This window comes from Nipponia nippon, unplaced genomic scaffold (assembly GCF_047370975.1).
Source record: "Nipponia nippon isolate SJK-2023a ecotype South Korea unplaced genomic scaffold, ASM4737097v1 scaffold_1, whole genome shotgun sequence".
NCBI lineage: Eukaryota > Metazoa > Chordata > Aves > Pelecaniformes > Threskiornithidae > Nipponia > Nipponia nippon.
In genome coordinates, this window is record NW_028262290.1 from 157,745,331 (window position 1) to 157,771,689 (window position 26,359).

The following is a 26,359-nucleotide window of genomic DNA, read 5'->3' on the forward strand; positions in this document are numbered from 1 at the left end:
TGAGTAAAAATAGACATGCTAAATACTTCTACTACCTGTAAAGTGTACAGGTGGTACAGCTACCAATACAAAGCTTGAATCTCTTCGTTTATCATTGATGTAAACTGGAGCACTGGGTTCTAAAATACTTTTTTTTCTTCCCTAAGATACCTTTTTTTTTTTTTTTTTTTTAGGGAGAAATGAGTAGTTTTCAAATTTTGTTTGGATGGAGCCTTCTTAATGCCCTCTATACACCCTTCTGTTTGTGGTAGCTGATAGCTGTATATCTAAAACCCCTGAGATGTATTTCATCTTTTTTTATTATTATTATCCGTTTATAATAAAATTCATATAACTATTTCATTTAAATTAGAAAATTTTGCCATCCATTGGGAAGGAAGTAAGTATCCACACATGTAGGGTCCCTGAAATGGCTGTGATTCAGGGGATCTAGAAGCCCCCTCTTTTAGTCAATGGAAAAACGCAGATGCCTCTAAGAATTTGGCGTGTTTGAGTTAGAGGCTTCAAGAAAGCAATGTGAACACCTTTCCATCTCAGTATCTGCGTTTCTTTTATTACATGGTAAGAAACATTAAATTGATCTGCTGCTGTTTTTATTTGAGCATGGTGATTCCTTTGTAAAAATGGCTGTTTTATGCATAAGGAATATTTTATTAAGATTTGAATATTTGAATATTTTCACATTAGTCTGTGTTTTCATTTGAGTCTTCATTGACATCAAATAGTGACTTTTCAGGGCAAGCAAAAACATTACATCTATTTTATGTCTCTTTATGCACTTTTGTTACTTTATATATTAAAAAAAATTACAGATTTAATAGAAATGTCATTTTAATTCACAGAGAGGAAAATTGCCATATAATTTTATATTGATAGTGGCAAGTTTTAATAAAAATTTTGAAATCATAGAAAGGCATGAAACAATTTTCTGATGGGCTTCCTTTTGTTAAATGAGGCTTTACTAAGTAAACACCACTTCTGATTCCCTCTCTAAAAACAATGTTTTTTTTCATTAGTACTGATAACGAGCAATGTGATATTTAGACCTTTAGTCTATGTTACTTATTTAGTATTACTAGAAATACTCCACATTAAGGATTGCTCTATATTAAGAATGAATTACTTTGAATTAACAACACAAGGAAGGAGCTAACGCATCTGTAGTGAAGATTTGTAAGGCAGCCAACAACTTTATTTACAGAGAAGGGGAAGAAGGAGGACCAAGGAGTTTGTCTCCCATCCCTGGCCATTTTTTTTTTAAATTTTTTAATTTTTTTTTGGGTGTAGCTTTTTGAAGGATTTCCTAGCTTATTAAAAGGAACTTCCATCAGTCTGGTGCTTTGACCAATTCCTAGAAGTGTGTTTTCTTCTTGATCTTATTCACCCTTGCACAGGGTTAGTAATAGACATTGACACCAAAAAAACTTCAAGCTTCTCTTTATTTTAAAACTTCAATAGTGACCTGTGTGCTTCATTTGCTTTTGGGAACTGCCTTTGTGGTTGGTTTCTTCCAGAAACGCAATCACAAATTCCAAGTCTTTCTTTATACTTTTGCATTACTTATCTTAATCATCTGCCAAGCTACAAAGAAGATGGAAAATATCTATTTATCTTCCTATCACTGCAGTCTAGCAGGAAAGATTCTTTCTGATCCAAAAGTAAATGATTAGAGGGAGACTCATAGTGTCAGAAATCCCACAGCTCCCATGTTGTTGTTGCAGGTGGCTTTGGAAAGTCTGGGAAACTTGGTAGGTGGAGGGAGTGGAGCATCTAAGAGCTAATTAGTGAGGGCTGGGCTAGTGAATGGAACAGCAGAGGAAACTTGGGGGGGGAAGGGGTAGCGCTGGGACAGTCATCATTTTGCTATGTGTATCCTTTAATTTCTTACTTCCCTTCTCCTCAAAAGGATTGGGTTGTATGCTTTTACCATAGTGTCAATAGATCTGCATCTGTCCTTTTTAATAAGAGCTGAGACATAATCCTGTTTGGTTTTTGTTTGGTTGGTTGGTTGGGGTTTTTTTAATAGTTTTTCTGCAAAGGAGGGAAGGGCAGGCTGCAGCAGGGTAGTAGCATACGTCTGACAGCTGTAGGCTGTAGTTATTTTATTCCAGCTAGTAGCTGTTTGCATTTTCTCTGATATTCTGTCTAGCTTTTCCTCATTTTAAGAAATTGGTATGTCTTCTGTTGCAAAATTTGGAGGGAATGTTTTTCCTAAGATACTATTTCCATGTTAAATACACAAGAATGATACTTAGATGTGGAAGAGCCAGGTGCATGGTCTTTCCTTAAGTAATTTGAATCCATGTGTTTGAAACAATGCTGTGACTGCTAGGCAATAAATAAATCTCATGTTATTCTCACAGGAGACCATCTTGTGTTGGATAATTAAATAGATCCTAGGGAAAAAAAGTGAGAAAGAACTGTTTTTTATCCCAGTCACGAGGATGCAAGTCTGCAAGGAGTCCATCTTGGTTCTTAGGTTATTTCAGTGAGTTATTTGCATGCAGTGATGTCAACAGGAAAGTTTGGGTATGGACCCCAAAATATACTGTAACACTGTGGTTTGGATACTCTTCTGGGACACCAGCGAAGAGGGCCTAAGTTTTCTTTGGCAGAGGAGTCACTTCAGTGGGTGTACTGCGTCCTGGGTAGATGTCCTCTTCACCAGTCTACTAAATAAAGACATCTTTTTTTTTTTTTGACGTTGAGTGATTTTTTGGTCCTTCATTTCCAACTTGGCAGGCATAGCTCTAATGCTTATTGGTACGTGTCTTTAGCCGATACCCAAAGAACTCATCATGCTTTTTTTCATCAAGTTCCTTTAATCTCATTTTTCTCTCTCCAGTTCTTAGTTTCCCTTTGAAATTTCTGGATTTTCTTACTTATACTGTGTAACTGTTAACTTCTATACATTTAAATGATTTCAGCTGCCTCCATTGACAGAATGGTAACCACTGTGAAACCATTTGGGAAAAGACACTAACAAAAAATCAGCTGAAAGTTGCTGGGAATGCTTTGTGTCTATGAATTTTTAAGATTTGTATTGTGTGGAAGATAAACAAACTTGAAAATACTCTCGTTGTGTTGTGATGAAAAATGTTCATTTTAATCTTAAAATCCCCACAGGCTGGAAAGATTCTGTGAGGGAAGAGGTGCTGTGGGAGAAGACAGTCAGCTCTGGTTACAGTCTGAAGTCTTTGGTTCTTGCATGGGCAAAGAAACTTCTTTTCTGATTTCTTGAATCTGATGCCTGAATATATTATTTCTGGACTAAAATTTTTTAGCTCACTCTGTGAGGGTTCTGAGTCGTTGGCTTCTACATTTTTAAAATGAACAGAGTTTTCCTAAAACTACCTGGTTTTGACTCAGCAATTTGTGGTAGTCTCCTAACGTAATGAGCCCTTGACTAAACATCAGTGTGCTAAATGTAGAATGTGTTTCCACATTACCTGATGGAAAATGGGTCTCCTTTACTTATTAAAAAATTGTTTCTGTACTGCCTTGAATAGAGCAGAACAAAGATTGCTCAAAGTATGGTTTCTAACCATAGAAACGGTTAGAGTGCCTGAAGCTGATCTCTTTTCTAATGCTCACAAATTGAGAAAGAGGGGGTATCGTGTGCTAAAAATGTAGCTGATGTTAATATATAACATCGCCAACCTCATACCTGCTGTAATTCTCGTTCTTTTTTAGTGCCTCCATTTATTTTCTGTGGACGTTAGCATGCATGTTTGTTGCAGTCAGCCTCTCACTGAACAAATCTTAAGGTTACTAAGACTCCTTTTTGTCACGTGAAAACAATGGGCTTCGTGTGTACTTTAAATGTGCCATGATTGCAGAAATGTTTCCCAGGCTTTCCCCGTGGGTCAGGGCATGGTGGAAAAAGTGATGTTTACCTACCTTGCAAGAGGTCAAGATGTCCAAGCAGAACTGTGTTCAAATATTGAGCACCATAGAAACTTTGTTAGGACTCTCTGGTTTTGTGTGTAACGTTGTAATTTTTACTTCATTGATAATTTTTTTTTCCCTGCACAGTTTGCAACCAAATTAAAATGTAGAATTAAGAGAATTAACAAAAGCCATACCATGTTGTACATTGGTGATGTAGTTCCAAAAATGTCCATCTTATAGGAGCTAATAATGCGTTCATCAAAATCACTATAGCCAAGTAATGTTCCAGCAAAGAAATGCTGTTTCTTGAGGTAGGGGTGGGGCTGTAGTTCTTTGGTTTTACCAGGAGTTTTGCTTCTTACGGAAAGAAAAAAATAACATGTTGCAAGTTTTTCTACTCCTTCATCAGTGTTAAAACACAAGAACTCTTGGTAAATGTTACCTTGTACATACATGTTGAAATCCTAATAGCATTAGAAAGCATTAAAAATTATGCTTAAATTGCTGGAAAATAATATGTGTTCCTAATCACAGCTGGAAGAGCAAAAATTGGCAAAAAATGGCTTGATTGCTTTCATTTATGTAACCATTCTTTCCCCGAAAGGTAACAACTTGTGAGTTTCTGGCACAGGGTTGTGTCACTGCTTGGAAGATAACCGTATCTTCCCAGTGTGTTTCCTGGATATATGGTGCATGTTTTACCTTAGCTTTGCAAGAACGGCAGTCGTCAGAGATTTCCTTTTAAGCCTTTCCCGATTTTGCACGTGACTCTTAGGGGAGAGAGGAGCAGTCAGCAGGTTTCTTGCCTACGCGCTGTCCTCGCCAGTCACTGTAGTCCAGAAGGTTCCCTGTGCTAACTGCTGGTTACACGAGGCACACGAAACCTTGTGGACAACCAGCGTGCAGAGCGAGGTCTTCACTTGTTACCTGTGCTAGCCTAATGGCAAAGCGTTTTGTATTGTTACATTTATATCATTCAAAATAGTTCTAGAATTTCAAATGGGGAAGAAAACCCAACGCTTCTTACTGTCTCCATTATCAAGAAATCTCCCTTTTCCTTATTGAAAAGCTGTAAGAAACTGTCACCAAACATATGTTCTCTTATAAAGTAAAAACCAGCTTCTAGGTGTTACGTTTCCCAACACATAGTGGGAAAAGTCTTAATGTGTTGCAACTGGCATAATACTCATCCTGCTTAACACAAATGTACTGGGGAGGAGAAATGGTTTCCTTAGTAATTATAATTTTTTTACTTTCATGTATGACATCCGTCATCCCTTCAGGACTGTTGTTGCCATTTGTACTTCATTGTGCTTTTCAGCTGAAGAATTACCTTTTTTTTTTGGCCGCGTGCTGACTTTTAATATATTTTGGATATTTATCATCCAGTGTGACTTATCTGTGCTAATCATAATAGGAAAGAAACATGGTGACACTTTGATGCCTTCTAGAGTAGCAACTAAAAATTTGTCAGAACATTCCTAGAATAATTAAAACCTTTCTTGCTAAAATTAGGCTTTTCTGGAAACATGAGTGCTTAGGCCCACTGCTTCAGGTAGTGTAAGTAGCTCAGGATTAAACAATATAAAAACTTCTGAATGTCTCAGCAATGGAATTTTAAAGAATTAGAAGTCAGAGTCAGACATCTCTAAGGCTATACAAACCACAAGATTCTTAGAATGTGTTTGTAGGACAGCTTTTATTTGTAGGTATGCCTTGAGAGCTTCAAATGCTCTTTTTGTTTGTTGGGTTTGTTTTTTTTTCCCTCCTCATTAGTGTACAGAGAAGATGACAGATATTACTAGGCTTCTGGCAAGTTCCAGGCTGCTGGGATTGATGTGTTAAACATCTTTCCTTTAAAAGAAAAAAAATTAGTTGGTTAAGTGCTCACGTTAAAGAACTAGGTGGATTTTGAAAATGTGTTGTGAGTAAAAAATGTAGGTGAGCTGTTGAGTCTAAACTGTGAAACTTTGAAGTTTAAAAAAAAGGGGGAGGTGGTTAGAGGGTATAATCTATCAGTCTTTTTTCCCCAATTTTCTTGACAAACAGTTTAATTGTAATTTCTGTCAGATTATAGTAATTAGCTTCCAAAAGTTTTTGTTGACCATATTTTTTTTCATCCTCCACAAGAGACTCCTTTTATGTGTCGAGTTGGCCTGTATGATGCCAAGCTTCTGCTTCCCTGACAATAGGGAACCACGCAGGTAATTCACTTCCAGAAGTCCATTTTGCCTTATGGATAACCTGCAACTCACTTGAGGAAATTGCAAGCTGTTGGATGTGGGTTTTGTTTTCCTGTTTAGCAGTTACCAAAGATGATCTTACGAGCTTGTAGTGCTGGAAGCAATAACAGTTGATGTTTTGCTCTAGATACCTTCATGGAAAGAGACTTCAAAATTGGGCTACTAAAACTAAAATCACTGTCCAGCAAGAGAAGTGCCACCTTCCTTCAAATTGTGGCTCATGCTTCCCAAAGGATGGCCCTAACTGAGTCCATCCCGGGAACAACATTCCTCTCATTTTCAGACCTACAGAGAAACTTGTGTACAAATTGAAGACCACAGATCAGGTTCTTCTTCTCAACACTTCTACCTTTCTTAGCTTGCGTTACTGCTGCCCCTTTCCCTTTTCGTCTTTCTGTTTCACTTCCAGTTCCTCTCTCTCACCTTCTTAGTGTTTTATAGCCTTCCCTCTCCTCTGCCTGTCCCTGGGGAGCAGGAGCAACACCAACACCTACAAAAGTGAGGGTGCTTTCTGAGCCCCTTCTCTATAATAAAAAAATCTGTTCATGTCATGCTTGTTTTCTGAGATCTTCAGGGAGTGTCTGAAGAAGTAACCATAGTCTGCATTGCTTCATCCCTTTCCTTTGAGGACTGTGTCCTGATTACAGATTCAGATTTTCTAATCTTCCTGACTGGCAAATAATATTTCTAATCCCAGGTTTTATTCTAGACAAGCTTTTTTAAAAGGCATATATTTTTTTCTAGGTCCTCCTACTTCCCTTATTTCTTTCCCACTCCTCTCTCCTTGTGCACACAAATGTAAGCTGAAGTCACAGCAATATTCTTAGTGTCTAGCAGTGAAAGTATGAAAAACCACCACCTTAATGTGTATTTCCATTCAGCATTTAATTTTATAACTTAAAACTCAGTTACATTTTGTGTAGCTTGTGATTTTCTTTTTGATATCTTGATTTTTTTTTTTTTTGGTTACCTCTCCAATTTATCCAGCATCCCAGCAGTAACTGGCCAAGAGAAAGTAAGGGATTTAACCTTCTTAAAATTGACGTTGCTAATAGAAGTACTGCAGGGGTCAGCTTGTTTTACTGAAAAGAAATCAAGTGTGTTGCCTGAGCTCACGCTTCTTGTTTGGAATTGTCTTGTCACCGTATTTAAAAACAACACAATTTAGCTTGAGGTGGAGGGGAAATTTTTAATTTTTATTTTTAATTATTACTAAAAGCTATGGTTGTGTTTATCTCATAAGTCTACAGCATGGGAGGGTTATTTAAGGCTGTATAGTTAATGTTGTACTGAACTCTGCGTTTGATATTTTAATTGATAGTGGTATCAAGGTTATTCTCCTTATGCCCCCCCCTTAATAAGCTGCATAGACATTTATCATTTGTTTCAGTCTGCATCTTAGGTTTGAATCCTTCTTTAAATACTAGAACATAGGATAGAAGCAACCCAGTCTTTTTTCCTCCCTGTGTCAGTATCCTGGAGGTATCCTTCTGGTGCTTTACTGTGCAATCCATGCTTGGTTTGGTGATAAATAAATCCCTTCTTCAAAACAGGTTAAACCGCAAGTGGAATTACATTAAAATAATTCATAAGACAGTGAATTAATTGTGGTGTATGCATTCTGTTCATAACGCAGAACACCTTAAGAATGAAGTAGTATTTGAGTTATCAAATGCAGGTTCGAAAGCTGAGATCTGGAACAACTTTCTGAAAAACCTGATGCAAGCTGGCTGGTTGTATAGTGCTTGCTTTCCTTCTTACCTGTCAGACCCATTAGGAAAAGAAGACTAGGTGAAGACTTGGACAGCTTCATTTTCCTTCTCGAATACAATATGGAAAGCTAAATATACACAGTATTTTCCCACTCCTCTTTCTTATAGTCAGTTTAGTTTCCATAGTAATGTTAAGCAGTGATCATAGGAGCTCATGAGGCAGTTTCTCCTGATTAAACAATCGAACTGGAAAACTCTGATGTAAAAGGTGACTGTTCCCCTCTTCTTCCCTTACCTGCCCCAGTATGTGTACATGTATGTGCACGTGCACACACACTTAACTTGCTGGGTAGGCTGCCTCCTTCGTTGGTGTGGTAGAGGTTTCCGTCGTTTCCCATTGCATGCTGACGATGAGGAATCAAAGAACTCTTCCAATTGATTCAAATGCAGTCACTTTTTTGACACTAAGATTTAGTGCTGTATGACTGTTTTTCCTTGCTTAGTTAGAATGCTAATTTGAAGTAGTCCTACGTACCTACAATACATGTTTTTTCATATTGCACTCATTTGTTAATTCTGTACTCGAGACACATAGGTTGGTGTAGACCGAACATGAGCAATAAATGTACGCTTACAAGCTGATCTGAAATCTCCAGTTTTAGATGGGATTGTTGCTGGGTTTGAAGATGGCAGACTCTAATGCTCCTTTTCACACGAAAAAATGTGAGGAGTAAATGGATTAAAAAAGTGCAACAAGTATTATGTGAAATAGAAGTGGCAATATCTTCTGTGCCGTGAAGGTATGCCGTGACATTTGGTTCGTCTAAGAAATCTGAGTAATCTAATGGGGCTGTGGGAGAGAAAAGAAATGACTCAAAGAAGAAATGTTAAGCCAAAACCAAAATGTCAGTGAAGAGTTTTTTGCTCAGAAAAAAAAATGTTCAGCGTTGAATTTCAAGGTTTATTTGCATAGTTTTGCTTTCACTGAAACAAAACAAAATGTTACTTGTATTTACCTGTTTTTTCTTTCTGTTCTCAAAATCAGGAGTATAGATTTTTCCCCAGCTGTTAAATTAGTGATGTTACAATTGTTTTGTTAGAAACAAAACTATGTTCAGCAACAATAAGAAATATTACGGGTGTCTAAGGTTCGCTTCTCACTTCTTCTTTTTTTTACCGTGAGGGTGCCTGAGCACTGGCACAGGTTGCCCACACAGGTTGTGGAGTCTCCATCCTTGGAGGTACTCAAAAGCTGCCTGGACACCATCCTGGGCAACCGGCTCTAGGTGGCCCAGCTTGAGCAGGGGGGTTGGACCAGGTGACCTCCAGAGGTCCCTGCCACCCTCAGCCATGCTGTGGTTCTCCAGAAGTCTGCTCCGTGTGTGTGCGTGGGGGTAATTCTGTACCTTTTGTTCCTTGCAAATACCAGCTGTTTGACAGATACACTAATGTACGTAACTGTGAGCTAATGTGCCTGGAACATTAATGTTTTAATAGGGCACAGTCTTATGGGTGCCTAATTGAGATTAAGTATTTACCTATATGCTTTAAGCACCTTGATTTTTTTTTTTTTTTCCTTTGTTCTGGACTGTTACCAGGTATTCATTAGTGCCTATGGCAGAATGTTTCTATCTAGTCACTTCACTGAAGTTCTTAAAAATATTACTATTTTACTATTTTTAAGTGATCATCAGTGTGTGAATCCTGTTGTGTGTGTGCTGTGTAATATAAAACTTGTTCTGCCGTTGGAGTGAACTGTCAGTCCTGCTTTTCAATACATACATGAGACTGCAGTATTGCTGGTGTATGACATGGGTGTGGAGATAGGTGTAGCTAGTGAGAACAGAAGGAGACTGATCCAACTTTCTGGGAATCAAAGATTATTCAAATTAGCATGGAAACCATAAAATGGAGGAGGCTCATTAGGCAGCTAACTGGCTTTTTCTGGAGTTTGTGCCAATGGTACTTTTGGCCAAAAGCAATGGTTACCTCTGAGTACTTGCTGTAGTACTCGTTTTTTTGAGAGAGAATGTTATTTGTATTGTCTTAATCTTACCTGTCTTCAGAGAACACTTGCAGTAAATATGAAAAAATGTTATTTACAGTTGACTGTCTCCATCACAGTGTATTTCTTGTTTATTTGTTTTGACAATTGTGCTACTCCATCCAAGGCAGGAGGACTTGGTGTTTGGGTCACCATGTAAAATGAAATATTTTCCAGGTTTGTCCAGAAGAATCTGTTGCTGTGAAACTTGAAGTCAGAGAGGCTGAGATTTGTGCATGTGTCTCGTAGTAGGAATCCACTTTCTTTTTTCAAGTAAGGAATCCACTTTCTGTGGTTAAGGCTTTCAGAAACCCAGGAGGTAGCTTTATATTTTCCTCTGCCTAGGAGAGGAAAGGAGTCTTCAAGGTTTTTGGAAAGCTAGAAGATCTTTGTGCATGCATCCTTGAATGTTTTGAGTTTTTTCTTTTAATCCTGTGACTTTCTTCTGTTGTAAAGTGAAAGCTCTATATCAGTGCTCAGTACTTAGACTGTAATCTGTTTCCTAGTAACTTACTGCTCGAGTTCAAAACTTTAATATTAAACATGTGGCTATTTAATCTTCAAATAGATATATTTGCACACCTTCAAAATAACTCATGGAAGACTGAAAGCTAGTTTCTGAGCACTACAAAAATAACATTTTAATAACTTTTAACAACCTCAAAGCCACTTTTATTATACACAAAATAAATTCTAGGAGTAAATCCATATCCTATCCGTACTACCTTTAATTTGAAATTTGGTGTTTGAGATCCTTTTTGGAGTTGGACTTAATCTGCCCACTCAGGCCTTAGGAATTTTGTGAAGGTCTGTTTTTTCCTTCGTGCTACCTTAGCCGTTCCGCAGGGGACTGATGCGGAGAGGAATTGGTGTGCTAGAAGAGATCAATGCTTACGGTTAGGATGCCTGAGGTCCTCATTCATGGTTGGGTGCAGTGGTTATGTAGGGAGCATAATTTTCAGGGTAAATGTCATTTAAAGGTTACCCTCTTGTGTTAAGCAGTGAGGGAGGAGGTGATAAAAGTAGACAAACAGTAAAGTAAAACAAACTTTCTGCTTTTAACTATAAGGTAGACTTTTCAGTGGAATATGCCCAAGTTGGGGAGAACCGGTGTGAGAAACAAGAGTGGGTTTGCTTGTGGAGATGTACACTGGCAAATGAAGAAAAATAAAAGTAAAATTGTTATATGAACAGCAATCTGATGGTCCCTTAATGGCAAGGATGTCTGAAGAATGCATCCCAATAGCTCTATTGCTTGAAATTAGTAAAATTAGTGTTAAAAACACCAGTTAAAAAACCCTGAATATGGTTTTCTGTATTATTTGGTATGTTTACATTTGCAAATCTAACGCTCAACTCCGAGAGCGTTGTTACGTTTTTCGATTCAAGGGCAAATGCTGTGATAGAACCTTGTAGCCCTGTGATTTGTGCGTGTTGTAAGCGAGACGTACGGGTTTCATTCAGCGCAGAGCGTGCAGAGGTGGGAGGTGATGGATGCGGCTGCAGCAGTGTGCGAGCAGTACTGCCAGCGTACGCTTGAGGGCTCTGAAGACTGTGAGGAACGGTGCAGAAGCAATCGCAGTTGAAGAATGTATTTTAACTAAATTGGTGCATTGTACCTGCGCAGGGTTTAATGCTTGCCTGGACCATTTGGCTATTTGCCATAATTGGCTTTCCATTCCCTTGATTGGAATCATAGATAAAAATTTGCTAATCCACTTTCTTTGCTGAAAGTATTAGGAAAGTAATCCATCTTTTAAAAATGCTCGAACAAAATCATATGGTATAAAGAATACTTTATGGAATAATGAGATTAATGAGAACTGTAAGGCATACACAATTTAGAACATTTTTCTATGGTTTTAAGGGGAAAAACGCAATCTGGGCACTATAAAGCCGTAAGTACTTCCTTTTTTTATGCACTGCCTTTTAAATGTGCATTACATGTTAAGCTTTTGTCTACATGATTAAATGTGATTATATATTTAGGAAGAAGGAACTGCTGTTTATTTGTATTTTTTCTTATGTTTGAAAATACCTGATTCAAAGTTCTTGGCTGTGTTTTTTCCTCCCTCTCCCCTCTTCTGCCCACAGGGCATCAGAGCACGCATTTTGGAAACCCTTGTAATGCTTATTCTTCTTGCACTGCTTATCCTTGGAATCGTATGGGTGGCTTCGGCACTCATAGACAATGATGCTGCCAGTATGGAGTCTTTGTATGGTATGGAATTTAAAAAACCACCGCACTAGTTTCATTTTAATCATGGAAATGGATGTTTTCAACTAAATGTATTTCTAGTAAATGCTATGTGAGTATTGCACAGGTTGTGAAGTTGTATTAATTTGGTCAATACCATTTTTTCTGTTAAATACGTTTTTAGCATGCTGAGAAGTTCCGTGCTCATGTGGACACGAGGTGTGTTAAAAACAAGTGACTTAACTGATAAAAGCTGAAGATATTTTCCAAGCTAAAGTACTTGGGGATTTAGTTGCCTGCAGGATTATTACATAATTCTTAGTTTGAACAATTGTATTTTCAAGTATAATCTTGAATGCTTAAGAAAAGAGGTTATGTCAGTTGTGTTTGTGCCATAAGTAGCCTATTTGTAATAAGCTAAGGCTGTGCTTAATATTTTCTTTACAGACCTCTGGGAATTCTACCTCCCGTATTTATATTCCTGTATATCACTGATGGGATGCTTGTTACTTCTGTGTAAGTATTTTCCTGATTATTCCAAAAGATGAATGATTTTAATTTTTTTTTAAAGATTAAAGGAAACTGTTTTTCATTGTGAAAATTAAGATTGTGAAAGTTAAGAGTGTGAAAATGGCTTTTTTAATTTTTTTTTTTTCCCCCCATTCTTAAGTTTAAATTTAGATGTAAATTTGTTAGGTTTGGGTTCTGAAGTTTGTGAACAAATGCTACCTTACACTTCCAGGTTTTGAGGAACTTCACACTTCACCCTAAATAATTTCAATTTTTAACTTTTTAAAGCAGGTATTTGAAAAATAGGCTCCATTCTGCAAAGAAAAGCACAATTTTTAAATGAAATACCTGTAGGAGGTTAGTAGTATGGAAAGTTATTTTGGAACACTTAGTTTGCCCTATATTCAGTAAATGGTCCTGCTTCCTTTTTTAATTGAAAGTCTTCCTGTATAGACAAAAGTTGGAACACAGTGCAATTCACTTTAGTAGTGACAAAACTGGTAGCTGGTCAGTCTGGAGGTCAGTTACATGGTTGCATATAAAACAAATGCAGTAAAACTCCCAACCTTATACTGACTAGTCCTAGCCAGAGTTCAATCATCCATGTTTAGGGGAATAAGAAAGATGATGGAAGGCTCTTACAATTTCAGCCCTCGTCCACTTACAATTTCAGCCCTCGTCCCCCCCCCCCGCCCAATAATTTCTAGAAAACTGCTGAGAGGGGGACAGAACAGCTCCCTTTCTAGATTATTGTGGTTTCCCTGGTTCTCCAGGTGTTACAGGTTTACAGCTAACACTACAGGGCTGTCACTGTGGAGGAAGGGTGGGGAATGATAGTTTGAAGCTTCCTTAAAATTCAGCAGATCTGTCTCTGAACGGTGTTGCTCACAGAGACCTGGGTGAGTCTCCTGAGGTTCTCTGTATGTGGAGATTCTCAAATCCATGTTAATGGGTGGGTGGTGTTTAAAAAAAAAAAAAAAAGTGGTTCTGAATGTCTCATGTATGCTGTTCAAGAGTGTCATTCACAACAGTTGCTGAATGTTTTAATTGGGAAGTTGGCTTACAAACTTCCTACATCTGTCTTGCAGTTTGTTTCAGCACAGATGAAAACACACGAGTGTGTTCTGGGGCTATTGTGAACCAGCTCACCAAAATAATTGGGTTTAAATGCCAATTTTTGGAAGAGTTATTTGTAATTTATACAAGCAAATCACTGATGTTACTTAAGGCCCTCCAAGCTGTTCTGCCTGTGTAGCTGAAAGGGTAGCATACAGCAGTGGGAAAGTAGTAGAGCTTCACTAGATCTTCAGCTGGCTTAATTGCTGAAGCAGTCTATGAGTAAGGCTTATTGCAGTGGTGATTTGGAGTATCGCTTCCTTTCTCTTTTCTCCTTTTTCTGCAGGCTTCCTCTGTAGTAAAGGAAGACTAGCTTAAGTTAGCCTTCTTGAATAGTCTTGTATTTTTCCTGTAATATGTGGTAGCGATAGTGAAACACTAGTTAATAAAAATGAGTTTAATCCTCACTATAAAATCTCGTGTGCTTCTCCTTTTTTTGACAACACTGTTTTATTGTAACGGAAACTGTAAATGTATATCCTCATCCATGCTGTTACAAATTCCTTCCATCTCCTGCACACTTCAGTATTTGAAGGCTGTTCTCCCTAAACTGTTGATTTCTACTAATAATTTTCTATTATCATGGTTTGAGCCTTTTTCCCAACAAACGTATGCACCATACCTGGAAACCATCACAGGCTACGATCAAAAAGGGCCAATTGTTATTTCATAGAAAAGTAGCTTAAAATCTGGTAGCAGAGCCTACTATCAACTGAAGTTGCAGTATAACTTTCAGAGCAAAGCAGCTTCATGATTCTCTTGACCTTACAGCTACACCTGTGCTAATAGATTAAATGTGCTTGAGATGTTCTCCAGTGCTGTGGCCAACCAGTGTCGTTCCACCCGTGATCTGCAGTTTGCAGAAGGTGGCTGTTGTAGGTATTGCCTCATGACAATGGTTCCTGGACTGTATGAACTCCAGAACTGCACCTGGGAATTGTTTGGGAAAGTGCTAACTGGCCCAGGGCAAATCATGCCAGGGATGGTTGTAGCAGTTTACTGGTGTAGACAATCAAGTCTTAATGCCCAGGAATGTATCCTGGCACTGCTGAATTTACTAGTGTAGACATAGCCTCTGGTGCCACATGCTTTGAATAAATAATTACTTGAGCAAGTTTAAGATATCTGATGATATGGTGTTCCTTGTTGACAAAAAATCAGTTATGCTCTTGGAGGGGGGAGGTGCTTGTTTCATTCAGAATTCTTATGATAGCAATGTGATTTAAATTCCATATTGGAGTTTGAAGCTCTTGCAGTTCTCTTCAAAACCATACTTGGTTATATGTGGAACAGCACATTGAACATCCAAATAAAAATTGATCTTTGACTTCCAAATCCCTGTTTTGCATAATCTTTCTTCCTCTGCAGTATGCACGCCAGTGGGACTTTCACGGATGTTTACAGTAATGGGTCAGTTGCTGGTGAAGCCAACAGTAAGTGTTACACAAATCTGTCCTCGCGTGCTATCTGTTAGAAGGCAGAATGGCATTAGGGTACTTCCTCTTAGAGTGGTTGCACTTCCACATAATTCTCTCTCCAGTTCATCAGAGTTTCTATAGTCAATAGTTATGTACTTGTTTAAAATTTTTTGTATAGCACAAAAGCCTGGGTTTTTTTCCACAGAAAAAGTTTTTTTTAATAGTATAGGCTTTCTTTGATTTTCCAATTTATATAACTGCTACTAGTATTAATATTTACTGCCAGAATTGCCTACTATGTCTGTTTTGCTAATGCCTGAAAAGTGGGGGCTTGTTCTGAGTTCAGGAGCAAAGGATACAAGACCGAACTAAGGCTGGATGATGAGAAGGGTACCTGGGGGTACACTTAGATGGGTGAAATGGAGGTAGTTGGCATCTCTGAGAACTTGTTCTACACAGATGCTCTGCTGTGCTTGTACTGAATGCTGTGAGGGAAGGGAGAAGTTCGTACCATGTGCAAGTGCTCTAGTGACTTTGCTGTCAAGTTTCCTAGTTTGTATTTACTAAAATTTGGGTGCTCTTAGGTCTTGCGTTCCTTTTCATTAATCAGTTCAGTCCTGAAAATCCAGAAAAAATATATAGTGTTTTGCTAACTGTAAGCTTTAAACTCAAAGCAGCTGATAGTAAGGTAGACGAACTTAACTTATTTGTTTTCAGCTTCCAATAGCAATTTATATTTGCTTGAAATATTGGTTTATGTGAAAACTCACCTTTTAATATACTTTTTCAAAATCTGCAGTTATTTTTGTTTAAATCAAGTTGAGTGTGAGGGTTGAGAGGTTGTTAATTTTTTCCCTGATGATTTGAATATAGGTCAGATGTACTGTCCCTTCCCCTGTTCCCTAAGTCTCTTTAGATTGAAACTGAACATAAGAGCTTCAACCTGAAATGAAAACTTAACAGAAAGTTTGCTTACAGTAAAGAAATAGATCTGTAAGAGAATGGATGGAATAATCTTCTGTGGAGTTCTTATTTGTATCAGTATTGTAAAGTTGTAGACTATATATTTAAAATACAGGTTACTAGAACAAAACAAACTTGACTAGATCAGTGCAGTCAGAAAAACAAGTGACTCTGATAGTCAGTTCCTGTTTTTGTTTCCAAATACAGATCCTTGAAGACCTAGATGAGCAGATGTATATCATCACTTTAGAGGAAGAAGCAATTCAGAGGAGGCTGAATGGTATGCTTGTTCTGGTACTGCTTCAGATACAGTATTTAGAGTAGAGCGCCTCTGGTCACGAGTATTGATCTCACTGTTACATAGCCTCTTCTCTCAAAATAGAAAATTTTAACATCTTCGTATGAAACAAGCATTATGGGCTTACATTTCATTGCTCACTGTGTTGTTCAAGATTGGCTTGTGTGCATATGGTTTGCTTTGGTTTGGTTTTTAACATGTTCATCAGCTCTAATACGTGAGTAATCTGAGACTGAGAAGGCAAATTGAGTAGTTGACCAGACCCACCACCCTAACTGCAAAATAGTTTGGATTGGTAAGTGACTGTATTTTAGCCTTGTCTGAAGAACAATGAACTTGTATCAGCAAGAGGCTCAACTTCCTCCATTATGAGTTTCGTTTTTTATTTTTTCTGTTTCAGTTCATTGTTATTTAGACTCTTAGGTAATAATTCATTAAACATCAGAGCAGTCCTTTATATTCTAGGAGCTATTTGGTGAATTTAATAATTTTAATAATTCTATTAATGAATAATTGCAATGAATAGTTATACAAATGTTTTAGACCTCTTGTATTTAGTATTACAATTTTGCACTTCTTGATAAGGTGTTTCTGTTTTGAAGTATTTCAAAAGCAGTATGGAGCTTTGGCTTCTAAGAGTAAGAGTATTGCAGCATGGCGGGCACCAGTTATGGAGAAAATATCAATTCCATAAACCTGGAAATCATATTGTACAAATTCTCTTCTGAATTGCTTTTAACTGCATGGATAAGCCATCCATCCACAATTTATACAATTACTTCAGGTTGGAAAACCAAAGAATATTCATGTCATGACACATCCATTCTTCTTTTGTCTTATGACTTATTTTAGCCTTAATTTTCTTCATTTCCTGCCTTTCTCTCTTACTCTTCAGTCTTCTGTCATGTACCTCAATCTTTTCTTCTTTCAAGTCTCAGTAAGTCTCCTTTCAAAGTTGCGTGGTCAGGGAAAGTACCTTTGATAACAGTAGCTCATGGTGGTCGTCTTTTATTCCAGCTTTTAAAATTTGTGGAGGAGTAGTGACTTCTTTGTGCTGAAATCAGCCATGGTTTCAGTTTAAAAATAATGTTCACCTTTGTTTTGGAAGCTTAGGTTTTTACACTGACACGCGTATACATATACATACAGGCATGCAAAAAAATGCATGCGGTGAACGTCTTTGAAGCTGCGATGGGGTAATTAGAATTGTTCTGTGTGATGTTAGCTAGCAACTGTAAAATATTTGTTACTGAATATTTTATGTTGTCATAGTGATTGTGCTTGTGTACGAGAAAAGTGATACAGAAAAATGACCCAATAGTTATTCAAGTATCTATTAGAAGTAGTGCAGAGTGGTTTCCACTATGTAGGTGGAGAATGTGATTATCTAGGTGACGACTGTCTGCTGTTTTTCTGCGTAGAAGTCTATGCAACAGTTGTTTATATTGCAATTTAGTAATATCACTCTTGAGGTGGACCTAGCCTGTTTGCAGGCATCTATTAACTGGATCTGGATTTAGGAGGTGTGCAGGTCGCTCCCCTAACCGTCAGCTGGAAGACTGGATTCTGTTTCAGCAAATCAGTTAGTATTCAACTTGAAGTGGAACTGCAACCCCCGCAATGTTCCACAGAGCTCTCACCAGCCTACTCTTGAGAGGTGAAAGATGTGGGGCTTAAATGTCCTTTGACAGGAGAGGGAACTCAATTCTTCTGTTTCACATGCTGAGGGAATGGTATTGACACCACCATCTGAAGGAATGCTTGAAAACCCGTAGTTTGGTGTACAGAGAAAATCAATGGACTTAAGCTGAAAAGTAAATAAAAATCTAAGCTTGGATAGAGCATGTAGATGGAGGGCAGTATGTTATATGCACAAGAAGATACTCTGCAAGATTTCTGTGAGTAATTATTTAAGTAATTTTAAGTATGGTTCTCATTTATGTGGCAAGCATGGAAAGCTTCATCTTCTTTGCCAGAAATCTTTCTAATACATACAAATTATGCCAGGAAAATATATACCATTTTTGCCAGAACTATAAAGACTCATGCATATCATGTTTATTGCATTTTTAAAAAAATGTATACAAATGGAGGTGTGGTGCTAATTACATCAGTAAATGTAGTGCTGTGATGTTAGAGGTCATAATCTGTGACTTAACGCACAGATTGTATTTTTGTTGCTGGATCGGAGTAGATATATTAGGCTACACACTTCCCATGCCATGGCTATGGCAGCTCTTCCACAGTTGCAGCAGTGGAAATATATGTGCTTAAGTAACCCTGCTGGACAGTTTTGCAGTAAAGTGTTCTGAAATATATACTCCATTTATATTTATAACCAAAGAGTTGAATTTTTATTAAAACTGAAGAGGACTAGAGCACAGGCTTAAGCAATACTTGGTGATTGCCGATGCCGATTTTTTCTTTTTTCTTGGTGGCGTAATGGCTGTTGCACTGCTAGCACTGCTCTGCCCTGTCCTAATTAACGTTTCCTCAGACAATGCCTGGACAGAGGAAGGGTGTAGCATGAATCACTGTTCCCACTGAATAGGCTGGGTAAAGCCTCTGTTTTCAGAGGAGGAAAAAAGTTTAGCTGTGTGAGCTGGTCCCCTTCTTGATTCATATAGATGTGAGTATTGTGGCGGTGATGCAATTGAAGAGCTTTACAGAACACTCTATCATATTTGGAAATAAATCTAACTGTGAAACTGCATATCTTCTTTGCGGAAACTAATTTTCTTCCTTCTCAGATGTCTACAGTGTGTAACTGAAAATCGGAGGAGGAGGGAGGGGAAAGTTTGATCGTGTTATCTACCCCAGTATTTTTATCTATTGAAGAGATACTGGGCTTTGGGAAAATGTTTGTTTCCAGTGTATTATATTTCAGTACCCACATCACTCCTACAGTCGAAGAATAAAGCTGGGACTTTTTTATATTAAAAGAAAAAAGTTGCCTTCAGCTATTAGTTTTCCTGAATCCAAAGAGACGGGTGGGGTAGGATCAAAAATACTTACTTGATCAAAGTTATTGGCTCTGAAGGTATCCTTACATAGGTAAGAAAGATGAAAGGTGTTGTTTTTATTGCACGCTAGTAACAGTGTAATTTTGAACTAATTGGTGTTGAACTGCCAATCACCTAGGGGGAATGCAAATAGATACTCTTACAATTTCCTTTGAGGTACTGAAATCTTATGTCGGGGCTGGAAGAAAAACAGAATAATACCGTTAAATTGACCTTAAATGAGCTGCTTTGTGGCTTTCTTGGAGAATCCCTTCTAACTTTTCATTGCTAGTCCAAACAAGCCTCGTCTACCAATTTGATTTATTGGCTAGACAGCGCTGACACTGAACTTTGTGCATGTTTGAAATAAAGCTAATGTTATAGAGCTTTTAAGAATTTAGCTGCATCCTTTTCAAATACGCTTTTGACTGATCTGAAACTTTGCCTTTCCCTCTCGTAAAATATCCTTTTGTATAGCAACCTGTTGTTTGCTACTATTTTTAAGGAGGAACTACAACAGCACTTAAATGTGATTCAGAATTTCTACTGAAGTGTCTCTTAGGGACCTAATGTGATCATGCTGACTTTGTTGGAAAGAATCCCATGAATATCAGTGTTTTGAGCTCTGGATTTTTATACTGAAGGGAGGAAACAACATATATCTTGAATTAAGCTTTTCCTCAGAGACCCCTAAATCAATTAGGGAGAAGAAGAAAATGGTCAGATGCTAGCTTGAGGTTTCTTGCTTCTTCAACTCCTTCCATTAAAGTTCTTGAGACTTTTCCCACTGAGCTCTATAGCTATCCTTTTTCTCAACTCATAGTAATTAGTCATTCCATAAAACAGATGTTTTAAACTTTTTTTTCAGAGGGAATGCATCAGCACAAAAGCTTATTTTCTATAACGATAATGAGATTTGGTTTTTTTTTTTTTCAACAAAAAAACTTTTTCTAAAAGCCCTCATAATATGATGACTTATTTAAAAAACACTGAGAAATTAAACTGACGTTTATATTGCAGGTACTTCAAGTGAATAGAAGTGGTTGCAAAACAGCAGTTGTAGGTCTTACTGGTTAGTCCTGTGATTTGAGATACATATTTGAAGCCACTGTAAATACTACCACATACACGTTATATCACTGATATCAAAGATAAATGTTTAGGCGTAGCAGAGAGGTTATATGCAAAAATGTGTGTGAAAGAAGCAGGTAATTAAACATTTAAAAATTAATTTTTAAAACAGTTGGATGCCTCATTGAAAATCTGACTGCATTGAACAAATCAGGATGAATACTCTGAAATAAAAAGAGTAAAAGTTCAAAAAAAAAAGTTCAGGAAATACACTTGTATATCTTGGTTTTCAGGTAGGACCTCACTGTGCTGGGATATGGAGAGTGTGGGGGCTGGATGGGATGAGAAATTTACTTCTCTTGTACTGAGATTGCTGGCTGGATGAGCAGACAACAGAAAAGAAGGAAATAATGAGCCTGGACTATAAAGTAGTGCTACTGTGCCAGCAACCTAAGTGCTGTTTATTTTTTGTAGGCAAATGATCAAGATATGAGATAAAAGCCTGGACAAGACTATTAATTTCATAGAAATTTATTAGAGAGTGTTTAAAAAAGAGTATCTGGAGTGTGGTGCTATTTTCAGGTTGGCCCGCAATCAAAGGTGAGGCTGAGAGTAGGGAATGGCCAACAGGTGAAGGGTGTCAGTGTGAATTGAGAAAGAAGGTAACAGTGAGGACTTGGGGTTTATTAATACCGTGAACTGTCACTGCCACAGCATGTTTTTGCAGAGTGAGATTGGCCTGAAATAGACAGGGAAAATATGAGCCCTGTTATTTTCAGGTGAGATTATTCAGAAATAAAAGGGATGAAGGTGGGGCAAAGATGAGTGGGGAGTGTTTCTAGCTTACCCCAGGAAGAGTATTTCCAGTTTGCGATTGCAAAGAGTGAAAGCTAAAGTAGAAATGATGAGATCAGAACTGAAATAGCAGATCTCTAGTCAGCATTTCAGAGCTGTATCATTGCTTGAACACTGTGCAGTGTTTGTAGAGGAACTGGAATCAAGGAGAGAAACCACGGTGTGCTTGCACTGGGAAAGATGGGTGGTTGGAAGAGAATGGGAGGTTGAAGAGAAAAAGGATGGAGAGGGAAATTGGGCTGGGTTTCCTAGAGCCTGTGTAGGGATAGGGGTAAGAGTTGCTGAACAACTTTTAGGCAGAAAATTAGTAAGGGAGAGAGGAATTAATATTACAGTTGTCAGTTTTCAGCTGATGTAGAGGAGAGGGTTTGAGGAGTTGCACAACAGTGACATGCATATGCTGTAAACTGCGAAAAGGAAAGTGAAAGAATATGGTCTCACGGGTGGTTGTCAGGAAGATCTGATTGTGGTTGTCGGAGGGAGCTCTGCGGCACAGAGAGACCGGCCAAATCAGACAAACTGATCTGCGCAGAAGATATGTCAACAAGCAGGGCAGCAGTATGGAAACTGAGTTTGCTGAGTGAAAAGGACTGGGGGAAGGGAGGGAGGGGCAGAAGCCGAAAGTGGAGGTCCAGCCACCAGCTTACTTAGTTTGGAGGCAAAGGTCCACTTTCTCTTTAAGTTGCTAAATAATAATGCCCTTGAAGGGCATCCAGAGATTCTTTGCGTCTTGATATATGAATTTTATAGAGATACAGCACGAGGCGTTTGAGACACCCTGTGTCAGGCTGCCGCACCGTAATTGGTTTTTGGACCTGCGCGCCAGTTCAGCAGTAGCTGTCCTCTTCGCTCTTGCAGCAGCTGGTCGGCAGAATAGGCAGGGATCACAGAAGGTCACACTGCGAAACCTGTGATGTGTTGAACTCTTCTGGTTAGACAGAATTGGAGGGTTCTTGACTAAGCCTCTGTTTTTTTGAAAAGTAGTGGAAGAGTCTCAAAGAAACACCTGCAGTTTAAAGCCACAAGCGTTAATGCGGTGCTTCCTAAATCACAGAATCGTTTAGGTTGGAAAAGAGCTTTAAGATCATCAAGGCCGACTGTTAAATCCGAATTGTCACAGTGTGTCTTACAGTACTATAGTTAGTCTCATCCAAAAGAAAATACCATCTTCTGTTTTAAAAGGTATATCTTCCACGGTGGAATACCAGACAGTAGAGTTGGAACGGGAGCTTGAAAAAGTGAAAAGCAAGAAAACGAATCTAGGTAATAAAATTTTATTGTACTGTTTCATGTGGATTGCAGTTTAATAAATGACCTTAAGATGCTGTGTTTAGCTTGTAGCAGTCACTTGATCGATTCCTGTTTGTTCTTAACTGAATTTGTGCATTTGCAGTCCTTTCAAATTGTCATAGTTTCTACAGATACGTTACATGGAATCATTACGCCCCTCTAGCAAACAAATTTAAGTAGGGAGTCTGATTTGGATCTTATTTTTAACGTAATTTTAGAGAAATTGTAACACTGTTGCCTTCCTTGCGTGGAGCTCAGTAGCATGGTCTTTTCATATATAATGATATACTTTTGATTATTTGGGATAATCTAAGACATTACTTTCCTCTCTGTTTTTTAATTATTTCTATAAAAGTCAAATTGTGTTTAAGAACAATGAAATAATTCTTAGCGGATTTGTGTCTTTTAAAACTGAAAAGTGATACTTCTGGTAATGGCAGCTACTCAACAGGAATCTCCTTACTTATTCAAAGGCTTGCAGGATTTTGCATTTGTCAGTGTTATGTGCAAAACTAAGACTGTGGTAAGAAAAAGTTATTGGGTTTTCTTTTTAGACATACTAGTGATGTCCAGTGAGTTAGTCTTGCCTTATAAGAGGAAAATACTGTTTAAATATTGGAAGTTCCCTTCTGTCCCTTTAGGTCGTACTAAAATATACATGTAAACAGCGTATTTTTAAACTCAGTATATTTTAAACTTTGCAGAACTTCTGTATGCCAGGGAAAAAAAATGTTCTGGTGAAACATGCCTGTAAACAAGAAAGAAAACCCTATTTCTCTCTGTCTCCCCAGCCTTTCTCTAAAGAGGCTTCATATTTTTGGCATTGCTTTGTACAGCTCTTCAGGGTGGATATTTTTATGAACTGGTTGGTGTTGGTTCACGATAAGATTACTTCTGTCACTTATAAGAAGAGCTTATAGATAGCTGAATGATTTTTACTTGTTTTATTCTAAGGTGATCTACAGTATTAGGCTTCTATTTTTTTCTCCTGAACAGAACGGCGGAAAAAAGCTTCTGCTTGGGAAAGGAATTTAGTCTATCCAGCTGTTATGATATTGCTACTGATTGAGACGGTAAGAGTTTTTGGTGTGTGTCCCCCCCCCCCCCCCCCCCCTTTTCACCACCAAAAAGTATGAAGAAAGCTTCAGTCATTTGGGGGGAATAGTTTTAAAATTTGAGTGATGTGTGTTTAAGCAACAATCTTGATATTCTTTTCTTGACCATTTTAAAAGAACATTATGAAATCTGGTGAGGCTAAACATATACGTTTTAAAAGCGTGGAATACTTTTAAATAACAAGACTGTTTCTACTTCTTTATAGTCCATCTCAGTCCTCTTAGTTGCTTTCAACATTCTTTACCTGTTGGTTGATGAGACTGCAATGCCAAAGGGATCAGGGGTAAAGTAAACTTCTCTTATGATTTTTATAACTTTAGTAAAGCTTTGGAGCCCTTACAAAAGTGCAAATGAGAACTTCTGCTTTAATAACATTAAAACTAATGAGCCTCAGCCTTGACTTTGCTTCCAGGTTTTGGTCCTGTGCGCACACAAACATTTATTACATGTCATGTTATAGTGAGTTCTTAATAAAACTAGTCTAGAATCTTTATGAAGATACATTGATTCAGTAAAGTAAATCAGTAATCTGGAGTTTGCATTTTTACTCCTGTCTCCTCCTTTTATATGGACTAGAAATGTTCAATTTAAGAAACTATGTTAAAAATTAATATGAAAAGTCTGTCTTGGTTTGTGTTCCACTTCAAAACCATGACATTTTTCCCTCCTTTATTATAAAAATACTTAAAGAAAGTAAAGAACAGCACACTGAGTAGAGTGTCTTTAATCATGAGGGTTTTTTATTAACTTGGTAATGTTTTCCCCTGCGTATAGCTGTATATGAGCTTGCGGAGCTATAAAAGGTGTTTAGTGGTGATGGCCACTCTGCCTGTGGTATTACGAACAACTAGAAGTGTCTTCTTCTGAGACCTCTTATTTTAGTTTCCAAAGTAATGGAGTACGTATAAAATACAGCATGGTGGGTAGATGCAGTGTGCATAAAATGTGGATCATTATACCTTATGTCGAAGTAAAACATTTCACTCGAGTTTGAAAGCTAGCTGGTGCAATTGCACAGGGTGGGAGACTTGCAGGTTAGAACATCAGAATGCCCCTTAAATGTAGAATCGAGGAAAGGTTGTAAGATGTTAGGTTTTTTGGTCCTGGTAGAAGCTAACTTCATGAACACTTGCATGTGTCTTGTTAAATTATGCAAAGCATTTTTCTCCTTGTAGGGGCCTGGAATAGGAAATGCCTCCCTATCCACCTTTGGTTTTGTGGGAGCAGCACTTGAAATCATTTTGATTTTGTATCCTTTCTTTAAGAATTCTGTCTGTTAACAAGTATTCTGTCTAGTTTTCTGGGACACTGGTAATTTACTAAGACACTTGCCTGGAAAGAAGGAGGAGATAGGTCACTATTCTCAAGCACTCGAAGTGTTTTTGTTTTTTTTTTCTTTGGTTCTTAAGACTTTTAGGAGGCTGCTGAGAACTTGAGTGAAACTTGCATTCCTTGGAGGTTCCTTTTTCCTTGATTCTCACAGCTATCTCATGGTATCCTCTGTCGTCGGCTTCTACAGTCTTCGTTTTTTTGAAAATTTCACTCCCAGGAAGGATGACACAACTATGACAAAGGTAAGGTAAAGTCTGTGATGGGGATGGCCCCCTCCTCTCTTTCTTGCCACCCAAGGCAAACTGACTCTTTTAGTTAGTAATTGCCCTGAATGGCTCATTTGCAGTGATCAGTATTTGTTTGTAAGCTGCGTAAACACAAACTGGAAGATTTTCAAAATGCTGAATGAGTGGGAAAAAGGATGTGCTCTGTTTAGTTTGGATGGCATCCATTCACTTGTAAAAAGCCGGGAATAGCAGAGCTTGTTAACTAGCTATAGAAAAGCTAGTGAAAGAACTTTTTTCAAAGGAAACGTATTGCTAATGAGTAACTTTGATTGTGCTAACTGTACTTCAGGGAGCTTGTTTGAAATCTGAAGAACTTGGTTGCTAGAAGTAATACAGACAAAGTAATTCAAATTTGAATAATTAAACTAAGACTGAGGAGGTCTATTCAGGAACGTTTTGCAGTCTGAGGCTAATTTGACTTTCTACAATTTAGCGCTGCCTTCAGAATAACAAATGCTGTTACCTAATGCAGAGGAACATGCTTACGTTTATTGCAAAATATTCCCACAGCTGACAAGGGGAGGTGATCAGTAACCAAGGAACAGATGTTGAATTTAATTATTTTTTCAATGTGTTTCATTGGTTGTGGTTTTTGCTTTTTTTTTTTTTTTTAAATAATGGATAAAGACATTTTTACCATAAATTCTTGGAAGTGAGAAAGTAGGTAAACACACAGAATGGTTATAGTAGATGGGTAGTAGGGAGTTGGAATGTTTTTAATGTTTTCTATTGATTGTTTACAGTACACCAGGAATTGTGTAGAAATAAATAGTGAGCGTACAAATGTCTACCTACTTTCAAGAAGTTTTCTGGTTTTTTTTCCTTTTGGATTCTGATAGAATTAGAGCTGAAGAAAGTGATCCCTTGTGAGAGAAAGTTTCAATTACTCTTTATAAAGGCTTCACAAAAACTAGAGTAAAATCTAACAGCTGTGAATTTTTTTGTACTATTTGAAGTAGTCAACAGGCATTCAATTGAAAGGAAGCTCTTTGTTGTAATTTTTTAAATAATGCT

At 37.8% G+C, this 26,359-nt stretch overlaps 1 protein-coding gene across 7 annotated transcripts in view; it reads left to right on the top strand.

The window, feature by feature from the left end:
• Window positions 1-26,359, top strand: part of LMBR1 (limb development membrane protein 1) — a 74,871-nt gene that overhangs the window by 40,242 nt on the left and 8,270 nt on the right. For 4 of the 7 annotated variants that reach the window (XM_087730066.1, XM_087730090.1, XM_087730106.1 and 1 more), the window contains 9 exons: window positions 11,985-12,111; window positions 12,535-12,603; window positions 15,082-15,146; window positions 16,302-16,374; window positions 22,503-22,583; window positions 23,607-23,683; window positions 23,932-24,009; window positions 24,902-24,975; window positions 25,210-25,300. In XM_087730066.1, coding sequence (XP_087586192.1) covers window positions 11,985-12,111; window positions 12,535-12,603; window positions 15,082-15,146; window positions 16,302-16,374; window positions 22,503-22,583; window positions 23,607-23,683; window positions 23,932-24,009; window positions 24,902-24,975; window positions 25,210-25,300 — 735 coding nt within the window. Of the gene's footprint in view, window positions 1-10,142; window positions 10,164-11,984; window positions 12,112-12,534; window positions 12,604-15,081; window positions 15,147-16,301; window positions 16,375-22,502; window positions 22,584-23,606; window positions 23,684-23,931; window positions 24,010-24,901; window positions 24,976-25,209; window positions 25,301-26,359 lie in introns of those variants that run through there. The other 3 variants (XM_087730111.1, XM_087730074.1, XM_087730081.1) reach the window with 3 other exon arrangements.